Source organism: Quercus lobata, chromosome 8 (assembly GCF_001633185.2).
Source record: "Quercus lobata isolate SW786 chromosome 8, ValleyOak3.0 Primary Assembly, whole genome shotgun sequence".
NCBI classification, from domain to species: Eukaryota; Viridiplantae; Streptophyta; class Magnoliopsida; order Fagales; family Fagaceae; genus Quercus; species Quercus lobata.
The window spans coordinates 35,528,236-35,541,673 of record NC_044911.1 but is presented as its reverse complement, the minus strand read 5'-3'; the positions used below and the strand labels follow the sequence as shown (position 1 = coordinate 35,541,673).

At 35.3% G+C, this 13,438-nt stretch overlaps 1 protein-coding gene across 2 annotated transcripts; it reads left to right on the top strand.

Moving 5' to 3' along the window:
- Window positions 1–4,679: 4,679 nt before the first annotated feature.
- Window positions 4,680–12,098, top strand: LOC115954680 (G-type lectin S-receptor-like serine/threonine-protein kinase At4g03230). Of its 2 annotated transcripts, XM_031072601.1 has the most exons (9): window positions 4,680–4,933; window positions 6,356–8,033; window positions 8,933–9,421; window positions 10,138–10,308; window positions 10,439–10,650; window positions 10,749–10,959; window positions 11,086–11,323; window positions 11,426–11,576; window positions 11,660–12,098. In XM_031072601.1, exons 2-9 carry the CDS (start codon window positions 6,692–6,694, stop codon window positions 11,954–11,956), a joined length of 3,111 nt encoding a protein of 1,036 aa, XP_030928461.1. In that variant the 5' UTR covers window positions 4,680–4,933; window positions 6,356–6,691; the 3' UTR covers window positions 11,957–12,098. The 2 variants fall into 2 exon arrangements, with proteins under 2 accessions (XP_030928461.1, XP_030928460.1); XM_031072600.1 differs by lacking the exon at window positions 4,680–4,933 and having other exon boundaries at window positions 6,044–8,033.
- The last annotated feature ends 1,340 nt before the right edge of the window (window positions 12,099–13,438 follow it).

The window sequence follows — 13,438 nt, the reverse complement described above, 5'->3', positions numbered from 1 at the left end:
TTCATGACAAGATTAAAGATCTATTTACAACAATCAAACGTAGATTTCTAGATGTCGCTCACACTTAGAAAATGTACATACATAACAAGCTAAGCTCATAAATGCACTACGCCATTAGTACAGAGGTACTAGGCCAAACTCACATGTGAAATACATAACACAAGCGATCAAACTTTTTGAGATTTTTCACATTTTATGGGTTTTTGAATTTTTCAACACACTCAAAAATAGAACAAACAAAGTAAGATCAACAAAAACAAAAAACAAATTCTTGAAAAAGAAACATGCTTGAAACGGAAGCAATGACATAAGAAGATTGCATATGTCATGATGCATGAAATTTTAACCTTAATACGTTGGAAGTATTAATGCATGGGCATAGTGAATGATCATGCATGAGTACCCTTCTTCACCCACACTGTACGAGTGTTTTGGATGAGATCCTTAGATGGAGGTGTACGACTGACATAACTCTCAAACCTCGGGGTGAAACTAGCAAGGCATGATGAAATGTTCTTCAACATCTCCATAACATCTCCAATGAGTTTTCCCTCCTTTTCTTCTTTAGCTTGAATTCCCTTTGGCATTCCTCTTGAGTTGTCTTGGCCACGCAAAGAATCAGCCCTCTTAAGTGCCTGAAGCTTGAAGCAATTTGGCCTTGTGTGCCCTCTTAAGTGCCTGAAGCTTGAAGCAGTTTGACCTTGTGTGCCCTCGCATGCCACAATGATGACAAAAATGCTTAACTTGAGGTCCCTTTTGACTTTTGGGTAATGACTTCCCTTTTTCCTTTGGTTGTGCACCAATGGTTCTCTTTACAACAACAGAGGTCTCAATCTCAGGCTTCTCCAATTTAGATTTCTCTACATTTTTGGCCTATATGAACCTCACTTCCTTCTTGGGTTCGCCGCTTGAGCTTCTTTCATCGATATAGCCTAGACCGGCCTTGTCATTTGTAGATTTTTGAGAGGAGAGCATGCTATCAAGTTTCTTGGTGGAAATGCACTCCACTTTAAAATTTGCTTAAATGATTTCAAGTTCAAGGAACTTGATTTTCGAGTAGGCATTCACTAATTCTTCTTTCAGCCCTTCAACTTCACACTTTGCCTCCTTAAGTAGCACAAGTGTGTATTTATGCTCTTTTTCAATTTTCTTCATCTTCTTAATGCAGTTGTTTGCAACCTTGGCATATTTGCCACAATCTTCAAGCATCATACACTTCTTGAAGGTTCTTCTCACCTTCGTTGAGACACACATCCTCATCTTCTAAATCTTCAGCTTCTTCATCTTCAGAAGGTACACCAAGCTCATCAACCAAATTGCTCAACTCATCTCTAGAGTCAACTGTTGTAATTGCCATGAAAGCTAAATAGTTTCCTTCACTATCACATTCTCCTTCCGCATCGGAATTTGAGCTTTTTGAATCACTAAGGGTGGTAGTAAACACTTTCCCTTTTCCTCTCAAATAGTTTGGACATTCTTTCTTGAGATGTCTGTGCCCATTACATTCATAGCACACAATTCCTTAAGTTGATGACGAGTCTTTCCCATCCTTCTTCTTGAACTCCTTCTTGTCATTTTTTAAGGATGAGAATTTTCCTTTGCCAAATGACTTCCCACTGTTCTTCATCTTAAGAAATTTCTGGAAGTTTTTGCAAGAAACACCACCTCCTTTTCTACATCGTCTTCTTCAAAGGAATCACCCATTCTCTCATTTACAGTTTTAAGAGCAAGTGATTTGCTAGACTTATGAGAGGGGAGTCCGAGCTCATAGGTTTGGAGAGATCCAATAAGTTCTTGAATCTTTATCTCATCCAAATCTTTACTCTCCTCTATGGCTGTAACCTTAGCCCGAAAGCTTTCAGGTAAGGATCTCAAGATCTTCCTCACCACCTTGGCATCTTCTGTCTTCTCCCCTAGATTAAGCTTGGCAATCACTATCTTGTTGAGTCTCCCATAAAATGAATCAAACGACTTATCGTTGCTCATCTTTACTTCTTCAAACCAAGTAATGAGCATTTGAAGCTTAGTGTCTTTAACCTTCTTGGTACCTTCGTAGGTTGTCTCAAGAATGGTCCACGCCTCTTTGGCGGTCTTCACATGTGAAATCCTGCGAAACTCATCAATAAAAACACCACAGAAAATATCATTAACAACTTTGATATTGGCGTTTACCAAAGTAAGAGTAGCCTTATCCCATTCCGATTTGGCTGCAGTGGGTCTTACATATCCATTCTCAACTGAATCCCACACCATCTTATCAATGGCATAAAGAAAAGCATGCATACGTACTTTTCAAAAAGCATAGTTACTCCCATCAAAGAATGGAGGAGCATTGAGGGATTAAAATATATCCATCTCACTTGGGGTCTAGGATCACACTAGGATAATGAAATCCGGTAAGTGTACCCGCTCTAATACCAATTGAAAGCATGGATTTGTGTAAATACACAAGAGCTTGTTTAGACCCCCAAATTAAAATTACGGCTAGATAGCTTTTACTCTAACTTATATTAAGTGCCGAACAAGAGTAAAGAAGCGCAAACAACTGTTATCACTACCCTAAGCCATATTCATCCATTATCAACAATAAAAGAAAAGTTTAAGAGTAGGGAAGAGAGATGCAAATACAAGATAACACCAAGACATGTTATCGAAGAGGAAATCAAAGAACTCGGCGAAAAACCTTTCCGCAACCCTCAAAATCGATTCACTAGAGAATAAAGTTGGAGTACATGAATAACAAAAGACCCTCCAAGCCTAGTCTACCCTATGTACTTGAGCCCCCCAAGCTCTTGCTACTAACAGACTTCTTGAAGCCTTGTCTTCTCTAGCTTTCCAGATTCCGTAATTCAACTCGATTACATCCGCTAATAAATGGCTCCTTCCACTGCTTCTCAACAGCACCAAAATCTCACTTTACACTCAGAATGGATGTGATAAGTGTTTGAGCAATCAACCTCTCAAAGATGTAGAGATGAAGAAGTAGGAGTTGAGATAAATCACAAAGAAATGTGTAGATGATTTTGGATATAATCTCTAACTCTTAAGTGTATTTTTTAGGGTTTTCTCTTTGAAAAACACTCCTTACAATTACTAACATATACCTTAACATATATATTAATAAAACCTAATTATTAATTTACATTTTTATTGTTCAGATAAAATTTATTATCATAAATCAAACAAATATATACAATATTGTACATAATTACTTAAACAGTGTATAAGATTATACATTATATTCATGCAACAATTCAAGTGATGAATAGTAAATGTAAAGGAGAATACTCTTTCGCACCTTAAAACGTAAGTTAAACTCCTATGATAGTAGTAAAACATGTGTGAAAGAAACAACAAGCAACCGATAAAGGTTCCATTTGAATACAATTTATTTTTACTGAAACTGAAAACTAAAAATTGAAAATACTGTAGCAAAATAATTTTTAAATGTGTAAATAGTACTGTGGGATCTATTTTTAATATTTTTTCTGAATAAAGTGATTGTGGGTCCCATGAACAGCATGTGAATAGTGCTGCTACAGTGTGTGAACAGTATTATTACAGTATGTGAACAGTGATAATTGTCCCCTGTCCTAAAACAAAACACGTATAAAAAAAATAAATAAAAAAACGCAAACGCAGTGAACGAAACACGGATCCAAACACATATAAAGTCACTATTGCAGACAAACTGCAGGGACGGAACCAGGATTCGAAGTTAGGGGGGGCAAAGTATAAACACAAAAAAATTTATGAAAATCAAAACTAACATCTACTCAAACTTTATTGAATTCCATCCCATTTATTAACATTATAATATCATATTTTCACAATTTGGATTGATACCGATTTAATTGGTGGTAATTTTTTGGAATTTTGTTTGAAATTTTCATGAATTGGGACATCAACACTAGAGGCAATGCTGCATTATCAACTTCAAATTATTTGTAATTTTTTCTATTTAAAAAAGTCAAATATTATAGATAATTTTCCCATCATCAACCATTCATATAAAAGTTTCATTATTTCTGTATTATATAGTTCTATAATTTCAAATTTTAGTCCAAAAAAAAAAAAAAAAACCAAACAAACATACCCCTCTACAACAACATTAATGTTAATAAATTATTTTCTAAAAATAGTTAATAATTCATAAAATAAATCAACAAACAAGTGTTATCAATTAATAACATTTATTACTAACTACTACACACATTTGATTCATAGTTTCCAATTCCACAGGCTTTACCTTTTTATTGCCAATTTCTAGTTTTTTTATTCTTTTTATTTTTATATTTATTTTTTTTATCTCATTTGTCCTTATTTTGACCTTTTTTTTTCAAATTTAAGAGTCAAGACTCCATTATTACAAAGGATGACTGCTTAAAGTACACAGTATTATATTTTTTTCAAAAGAAGGGGGGGGGGGGGATGGCCCCCCTCTGCCCTAACATGGGTCCGTCGGTGAGACAAAGTGAAAAAACTTTTGAACTGTAGCTATGCATATAAAGTCACTATTGCAAACAAAGTGAAAAAACTTTTGAACTGTAGCTATACTGAAAAGTTGTTTCCACCTCTGCATACTTTTTGTTTTAAAGGCTAAATCACGTTTCTCAGTACTACACTACTATTTTCTTCAAAAAAAAAAAAAAAAAAAAATGGTTCTTAGTACTACTAAATCCTCCACTATTCATTTTTCAGAGAAAATATCTCCTTCCCTTTTGCCATTCTTCTCCAGCAGATTCTTCTTCTTCAGCCAAGCGTATACTCACTGGTTGTAAAAATTCTTCTATCTGCCAATTGCTAAAATCATTTAGATCATCAACGACCATTCACCCAAAGTCTCTCAGATCGATCTGGTAGTTTTGGAGCTTCGGTTTTGCTAGAATTTTTACGTTCCAACGGTAGATCAAGAAGGTTTTCAATGACATAGGTGCGTACTTTTGGTTTGACTTGTTAAGACTCTGCATGTTACAGGATTGGTTTAGATCAGCTTCTCTATTTTTTTTTTTTTTTGTTCTAATTTTTGTTTGGGGTTGTAGGATTTGCCGTATCGTTTTTGTGAGAGAAAGTTGTGTTGATTTTGTGAGAGAGAGTTGCTTCCCCTTTATTTTCTAACGAGGAGAGGAGTCTAAATCTTCTGTCTCGTTTTTCTTACTTTATACTATATTTCACTAATAAAAACTTGTTATGTGTTCATTTAATTAATTAAATACTACTATTAATTACTAATGGTAGTATTAATAAGTTAATAATGATAATATTTAATTAATTAGATGAACACATGACAAGTTTTTATTGGTGAAATATAGAGTGAAGTAGGAAAAGTGAGACAGAAGATTTGGACTCTGAGAAGAGAGAAACTGAAAAAGGAAAGAGAAAGGGAGGAAAAGAGGAAAAATAATGATATTTTATTCCATTGGGGATTATTTTAATTGAGAAAAATGTTTGGAGTTGATGCAATAATTTCCATAGTACTCTTTTTTTCTACTAGAATAAACAATTGTATTATTTGTATTATTTGAAGAATAAACAATGACTTTTATCTTTTAGTTACTCATTTTTTCAAATATATTTTTCAATTAGTTCTCTATCTCATTTAAATATTATCTCTGTATTTATTTTTTATTTTTTTAATCATCATTTATTCTTCCTATATTCATTCCTAACTATTATATTTTTTTAATAAAAAATATTATATCCACAATATTTTTCGTAATACTTTCACAAGAATCACATCAAAATCTTATGTGAAAAGTTATTACTAGTTCTAATTTAAGCCCACCATTAAAATTATTTTTTTACTCACCAATATTAGCTAATAACAACCTATTACTTAAAATTTATTGTAAAAATATTATGATAGTATTTCTTATTTTTTATATTATTTTTCCCTTCACACCATCTTTCATTCATACGTTTTTTTTTTTTTTTTTTTTTTTTTTTTTTTCTCTTGGTTTTTTCTCCACCACACACGTATCCCACTCCTTTCCTCTATCTACCTTCTTTTTCTTTTTCTAATTCACTCCGAATCATTTCTTCAGCTATCTCCCTCTTTCTCTAGCTCTCTCTCTCTTTTTTTTTTACTGTTTCTATTTCTAGTTGATTCTAAAACACTCTCTCCCTCAATCTCACACAAACAAATTCTCTCTCATACACACATAGATCACTGACAGGGAAGTGGAGATCGGCGTTCTATATGTTTTTTTTTTTTTTGGTTCTGGTTTGATTAGTTTTATTTTATTGTTCAGATTTCATTAGGCATATGAGAAAGATGGTTTTTGTTTTGATTGTGGTATATTACTGTTGAGATAGAGAAGCACGAGAGAGAAATAATTATTTTTTTATTCAACAGGTATAATTTTCAGGGAGAATATTGTTTAGAGGTCCTACAGTAAGTGCTACAGTATTCTCTACTGGTAGAGAAGTACTGTAATAACTCTAATCTAAAAAATTGGAGATGGTGAAGTTTGGAGTGAATTTTTAAGGTGAACAATAGGCTTTTGTCTCAAAAAATAGATATAGAGCATCCGGTGAAAATGCTCTAAGAGAGCTACTTTAACAACTCTAAAAATAATTTTAGAGTTAGACACGCTGTCGGATTGTGATTTTGGTGTGTTTGCTCTCAAAAAAAAGACTCTGGAGAGCCTATTGGAAATGCTCACCCTGCTTTCCTCACAAATTGTGATTGATGGCAAGCAAAAGAGTAAAAAGAACATATCGTTTGCAATCTTCGATCTTCTTCTTCTTCTTGTATATATTCTTGTTTTGTTCCTCTGATGTATATTGCTCCGCTAGAGATATTTTGAAGCATGGCGAGTGGATCATTGACAACGGTTCAACTCTTATCTCCGCGGGAGAAAAGTTTGAACTTGGATTTTTCACCCCTTCGAAAAGCTCCAGCTCCAAAAGGTTCGTCGGGTTATGGTATTACAAATGGGGTCGTCAACAAGCAGTTGTATGGGTTGCCAACCGGGAAAAGCCACTTAACGGTTCCACCGGAATGTTTGGAATTGCAGAAGATGGAAACCTCGTGGTTTTGGATAATTCTAGTTCTGGAAAAGAATATTTTTCAGCGGGTCTTAGTAAATCCTCGTCCCCAAATCGGATTGTGAAGCTCATGGATTCTGGAAATCTGGTCGTGAGCGATGAAGATCAATCAGCAATGAGTCTGTGGGAGAGCTTCAAAAATCCAACCGATACCTTTCTTTCAGGCATGAAGATGGATGAAAAGTTTAAATTGCTCTCATGGAACGACTGGGATGACCCGGGACCTGGGCAATTTATATTTAAGAAAGATGAATTAGAAGGAGAGGATAGCTACGTTATCACAAAAAAAGCGGTTGAATACTGGAAAGGTCGGATCAAAGGTAAGTTCATGAGCTCAGATAAAATAATGCCCAACACTGTAGCCAACTTGTTATTAAACTTTAGCGCGAGTGGCCGTTATGCCTATAACAATAGGACTAAAAAATCAGTGTCTCCGAATTCTAGTAACGTAAGGCTGGTGATGCATCACTCTGGGAAGTTAAATTATCTGGTATGGGATATAAACAATCAATCTTGGTCTTCGTCATGGTCGGAGCCTAAAGACCAATGTAGCATTTACAATGCTTGTGGGAAATTTGGGAGCTGTAATATCAACAATTGGTTCATGTGCAAATGTTTGCCTGGGTACAAGCCTACTATCCTTGAGAATTGGTATTCTCAAATATTTTCTGATGGATGCATTCAAACTTTGACATCATGTGACAAGAGCGGGACATTCTTGAGCTTAAAAATGATGACAGTGATTAAACCAGACACGGTTTCCGAGGTAAAAAATGAAGAAGACTGCAAAAAATTGTGCGTTGAGGATTGCAACTGCCGGGCTTATTCATATGAGGTAACTGAAAACAAGGCTAACACGAAAAGAGCTGGTAATTCTACTAGTGCCAACATATGCTTGATTTGGAATGGTGATCTAAGTGATCTTCAAGAGGAGAATGTAAACGGTCGTAACATCTCCATTCGCGTTGCAAAATCCGATATAGGTATTTACCCTTTCTACAAATTGAATGAAATTAGCAAAGCATCTTTAAAATGGAAAAGGAGGTGAGAAACCGGTCAACCATCTCTCCGGAATTTGAGACGTTATCTTGGGGCTCCTCCAAGGAGAAGTGCGGCTCTCACAAGCTTGTGAGCTCCATTAGATGAACACACAAATAATTTTTTCCAAAATTTTTTAATTCATAACACTTATATTTCTTTTACTAATATATATTTTTATATCTATTAAAGTAATTAGTGCTTCTAGATGTGTGATTATTCACATTACAATTGTCGATACAAAGAGGAGAAAAAATAGAAGAAAAGGTTTAGGAGATGCCTTTCCCTCTTTTCTCTCTCTTTTCTTTTCTTTTCTTTTCTTTATTTTGTTTTTTCAAAGTTGGAAAAGGTTTTGTTTGTTGGAAAATGTTAACGAGGAGTGTGTGAAATCTAATATGTACCTAGCATTTACATTTATTCAGTTATTCAATCTAATTAGTAATGGGAGAGGATTTGCTGCAGCATTATTCAATTATATAATGTAGTTAGCCATTTTATATAAGGAGTCAAGCCCAGTTTTTTATGAACTTTTCTTATTTTTTAATATATGTGAAATTCCTTAGAAGACTCGTTATAGTTCACTTTGGTGCACGTTAACAAAAATTGTTGTTGTAGTTGGTTGGATCCACATTATGTAGCAATATTGATAATTGAAAAACTTTATCTTTTGTACATAATTTTACTTGCCACTGGTGGGCTGTAGGAATTCCATAGAAATAGATGGACCGTATGTGCAGCAGCTCTCTGCCGTGTTATAATGCAGAAAAATTCATTAGGCTAAAACTTTTACCGTGTAATAATACTAGGCAAGCTACTATGTTAATATTTCAGACTTTATGCGCAGGATCGTCTGTAAGGAACTGTGAGCCTTGTGGCACAAACGCGATCCCCTATCCACTGAGTACAAGACCAAATTGTGGTGACCCCATGTACTCTAACTTTGAATGCAACAATTCCACAGGCCAGCTAAGCTTCAAGTCACCTACTGGAACCTATCGAGTCGATGGTATCTATCCAAGTGAAAGGAAATTTATCATCGAAGTCAAACATGCAGATATTAGTGATGCTAGAAATTTAGGAAGAGTTCTGTCGCACAATCATTCCTTGCCTTTTGTGAACAGCTCGTTCCTTAAAGCTCCGGGCAATATTAATTCTAATATTACAGGTGTAGAGATTAGTTGGAAGCCAACGCCGGAGCTAATGTGCAATTCACCCGCAGACTGTGAGGATTGGCCTAATTCAACTTGCAATGCAACAACAGATGGAAATATGAGGTGCCTTTGTCTCCCAAACTTCGTGTGGGATGCCTCAAATTTGAATTGCACTCATCAAGGTTAGGATATGTTATATTTTCGCCACTGACAATTTAAGATTCCTATGTTAATGAAGAAAGAGTAAGTCTAATGTGATGGTTTTGCTAAGGACGCCTCTATCCGATAAAAATCCAGTGTCTCATTATTAGTAATCCACATTATGCTCTAGCTCTACTAATGGTTGTAGCATGTCGTATATCAGATTTTTTTTTTTTTTCAATTTTAAACTTTAGCTATTTTGTAAGGGATAAAAAATGTAAGCACGACAACTGCCATTAATGAAGTATAAAATGGATCACTAAGAACAAGATATAGGATTTTTATTCCCTTCTATCCTGCTGAGTTCTTTTTTTTTCCCCCTGTTTTAGTCAAACCCACTCTCTGCTCCAGTTACACTTGATCCCAATGCTAGGAAAATTTGCACTATCCTACTTTCCAAAAGCTTTTATTTTCCATTTGTAATAACTATTAATTTTTCCTTACTTAGAAATTGGTAGTTTTTATTTATTTTTCCCTAGAATTTCAAAATTCCTCCTCAACATTCTCATGATATCTTGCACTTGTAAGATACATTTCAATAATTGTAGCAATCCATTATCCATATAAACTCCTATTTGTTGAATTTGACTTATTGTCATTTTGATTGCCAAATGTTCAATGTCAAGAACATAGTGATGGAGAGTTGTTTTCATATTTTACCTATAAGTGAGACTAGCTCTGTTTCTTTCTTGTAAAGGTGACACTCCTCCGTCAGAAGTAGTTGGTAATCCTGGGTCGGTAGATGAGGCTTCATCACGGAAGATTTCATTGTCTTCGATTGTTGCGGTATCTCTTATAAGTGTGATTGCTTTCTCATGTACCATTATATTTGTATATTTCTGGAGACGAAAGATGGCCAAGAGGCAAGGTAATTGCTTTGCATGATGCACAACTTGCACAATCTATAGTTTTGTCCACTTTGATCAAAGTAAAACCATTTGATTTGTTTCCTGTAATTTTCATCTAAATATACATATATTGTTGTCTTCTTAACTCAGAAAACAGAAACAATGATAAAAGAAATAGAGTACTTCGCACAATGAACAGTGAACAACATGTTAAAGACTTGATAGACTCAGGTGATTTTAGAGAAGAAGGTGAGACAGACATAGATCTACCCTTTTTTGATTTGGAAAGCATATTAGCTGCTACAGATGGTTTCTCAAATGCAAACAAGCTTGGACAGGGGGGCTATGGGCCTGTTTATAAGGTAATTTTATCTGCATTCCTGGTTATTTATGTTCATGTTAACTAGGTTCTTGGTAATAATAATTAATAACATTGTGGTCTTGATGAATTTGGTCTTAGGGTACATTTCCAGGAGGCCAAGAAATGGCAGTAAAGAGGCTCTCGAGTGCCTCCGGACAAGGCTTACAAGAATTTAAAAATGAGGTGGTGTTGATTGCGAAACTACAACATAGGAATCTTGTTAGACTACGGGGATATTGCATAAAAGGGGATGAAAAGATTTTACTCTATGAGTACATGCCAAATAAAAGCTTAGACTCTTTTTTATTTGGTTGGTTTCCTAAACCAAATTCCTAGTATCCACTAGTAATTGATAAATTATCTTGTTTGAGTAAAAGCTGACTTGTTATTGTTGCTGATATTGTTCTATTGAATGGAAAACGGAAAACCTTGTAAGATCCAAAGCGGAGCATGCTATTGGATTGGGAGATGCGCTTCAACATCATCTTGGGAATAGCTCGAGGGCTTCTTTATCTTCACCAAGACTCCAGATTAAGGATCATCCATAGAGATATGAAAACTAGCAACATTCTTCTAGATCAAGAGATGAACCCCAAAATATCCGACTTTGGCTTGGCTAAGATTGTTAGAGGCAAAGAAACTGAATCAAACACCGCTAGAGTAATTGGAACTTAGTAAGTTTATAGTAGACTGTATTCTTATGAAAGTTGGTTCTTATATATTGTAGAAAATTTTTCAATCCCCTAAACCTATTTATAACAATTTCTCTAATGTAGTGGGTATATGGCTCCGGAGTATGCATTGGACGGAGTTTTCTCAACAAAATCCGATGTTTTTAGTTTTGGAGTAGTTTTGCTTGAGATTATTAGTGGAAAAAAGAACACTGGATTTTACCGATCAGAGCAAGCCATGAGCCTTATAGGTTATGTAAGTGTCTTGAATTTTTTAAAATCATTCATTCTCTGGTCATTTTCTAATTCATACCAATTTTGATTTCAAATTTGTCTCAGACATGGAGATTGTGGACAGAAACCAAGGTGTTGGATTTAATGGACCAAACTCTACATGAATCTTGCAATGCAGACCTATTTACGAAGTGCGTAAATGTTGGACTCCTATGCATACAAGAAGACCCAAGTGATCGTCCCACCATGTCAAATGTTGTTACCATGCTTGATAGTGAAACCGTAACAGTTCCAACTCCTAAACAACCAGCTTTTGTTCTAAGGAGAGGCGAATCTAGCACTTCTTCTAGTAGACCGGAAACATATACAGAAATAACTACTAGTTTAGAAGAAGCAGCGTAATGCATTATTGTAGTTCTGAGTGCATGCTTGCTCTTTATTGCACTTGTAAAGTTTCTCATGCACAAAAGATTGATTTCTAGTTGTATTATTGTAATTGTAACCTTTCTTTTTCCTTGGTAACTATTCCTTTGCTTTTTTATCATTTTTCATTTTTCTAAGTAAATGGAAGTAGAGTAGATGCAGGTCTTATAGCATTCATATGAATGCTATAAGTTCATGTAAGAAATAGATACTTGCAATGGAATATAAGTAATCGGTTTTTCAACATACCTCTCTTGGCCTAAACCGATGATCACACAGGAGTTTTGAGATTGTTCTACGCTATCTAGAGCTAGCCTCCATGCAGACCAGCTATCCAAACACGTTTTGAATTCTAGCTTGTGTCACCCATGAACCAAAAATGTTTCTCCAACGGTGTTGCACAGTACTAGAGTGATGCAAACATAACTCACAACCTAAGAGCCTCACAACACTCTGTAAACACTATGAGAAATATAGAATTCATTCACCGTACAATGGATACCACTCTTGGTGTTTATATACACACCACTCCATTAATATTGAGTGGAATAGTGGACTTAGTGGGGTAGAGTAACAGTCTAAACCATTACTCCATAACTCCTATATGTTACAATCATTCTGAGGTATACAGAAGGACATGTCCACTTTGGGTGTCCATCCATATTCTTTTCAGTTTCTAACATCTCCCACTCATTCACTGTGGGCATGGCCCTATTATCCATCTCTCAATGTGTTTCTCAGTGCATTCATACTGGCAAATAGGTTGTGCAACCGCCAAGCACACCTGAAAAAACAAATTTAGGAGCACTATACTAAATCTTATACCAAGACCAGCATAACAACATCCCTAAAGTGTTTCGTTATGCCTAGACATATATTAACACATTGAATCAAGCATCTCTAACCCCTCTTGAGTTTAATACTCAGACTTATGCTTGATCCATCATAACCATCTAGATGTACTCACAATTATTTCACTACCTTAAGCACTATAACCTGTCAACAGTGAGTACAAAGATAATGATGTGTTAAAAAAAAAATAGTCTTCCCTTTGCACTCATGTCCTTCAACTTTGGTCCAATCGCTTTCCCAGCAATGTCCTTTTAGACCGAATCCAACATGGCCATAGGTAACATGCCAAAGTAGCAAACATTAAAACCTCAATTTCATGACATAGTCAAAAGTAACAAGGGCATAAGTAGGATCTTAATGAAAAATCCATAGGACTCACATGGTGAAGAAGCAGGGATTTATTCTCTCACCTCCACTTTTGGTCGAGCAAGCACATGTAGTATGAAATACATGCTACGGTGGAGTTCTCTTAAGTGAGAGCGTATGTCTTAACTCAATACACCGTACAAACCTTAGTCTAGTAACTACTCAAGCGCCTAACTCGAGTCCTTTATTCGCTTACCACCTTAGGCATCAAATAAGGTCTCGCATTTGGCTAACCACAGGCTA

Excerpts from the sequence above, each read along its gene's own strand:
- LOC115954680 (XM_031072601.1), top strand. The coding sequence starts at position 6,692 with ATGGCAAGCAAAAGAGTAAAAAGAACATATCGTTTGCAATCTTCGATC. Across the intron at positions 10,960-11,085 it reads CTTAGACTCTTTTTTATTTG|ATCCAAAGCGGAGCATGCTA; the intron begins GTTGGTTTCCTA and ends AAACCTTGTAAG. Across the intron at positions 11,324-11,425 it reads GCTAGAGTAATTGGAACTTA|TGGGTATATGGCTCCGGAGT; the intron begins GTAAGTTTATAG and ends TCTCTAATGTAG.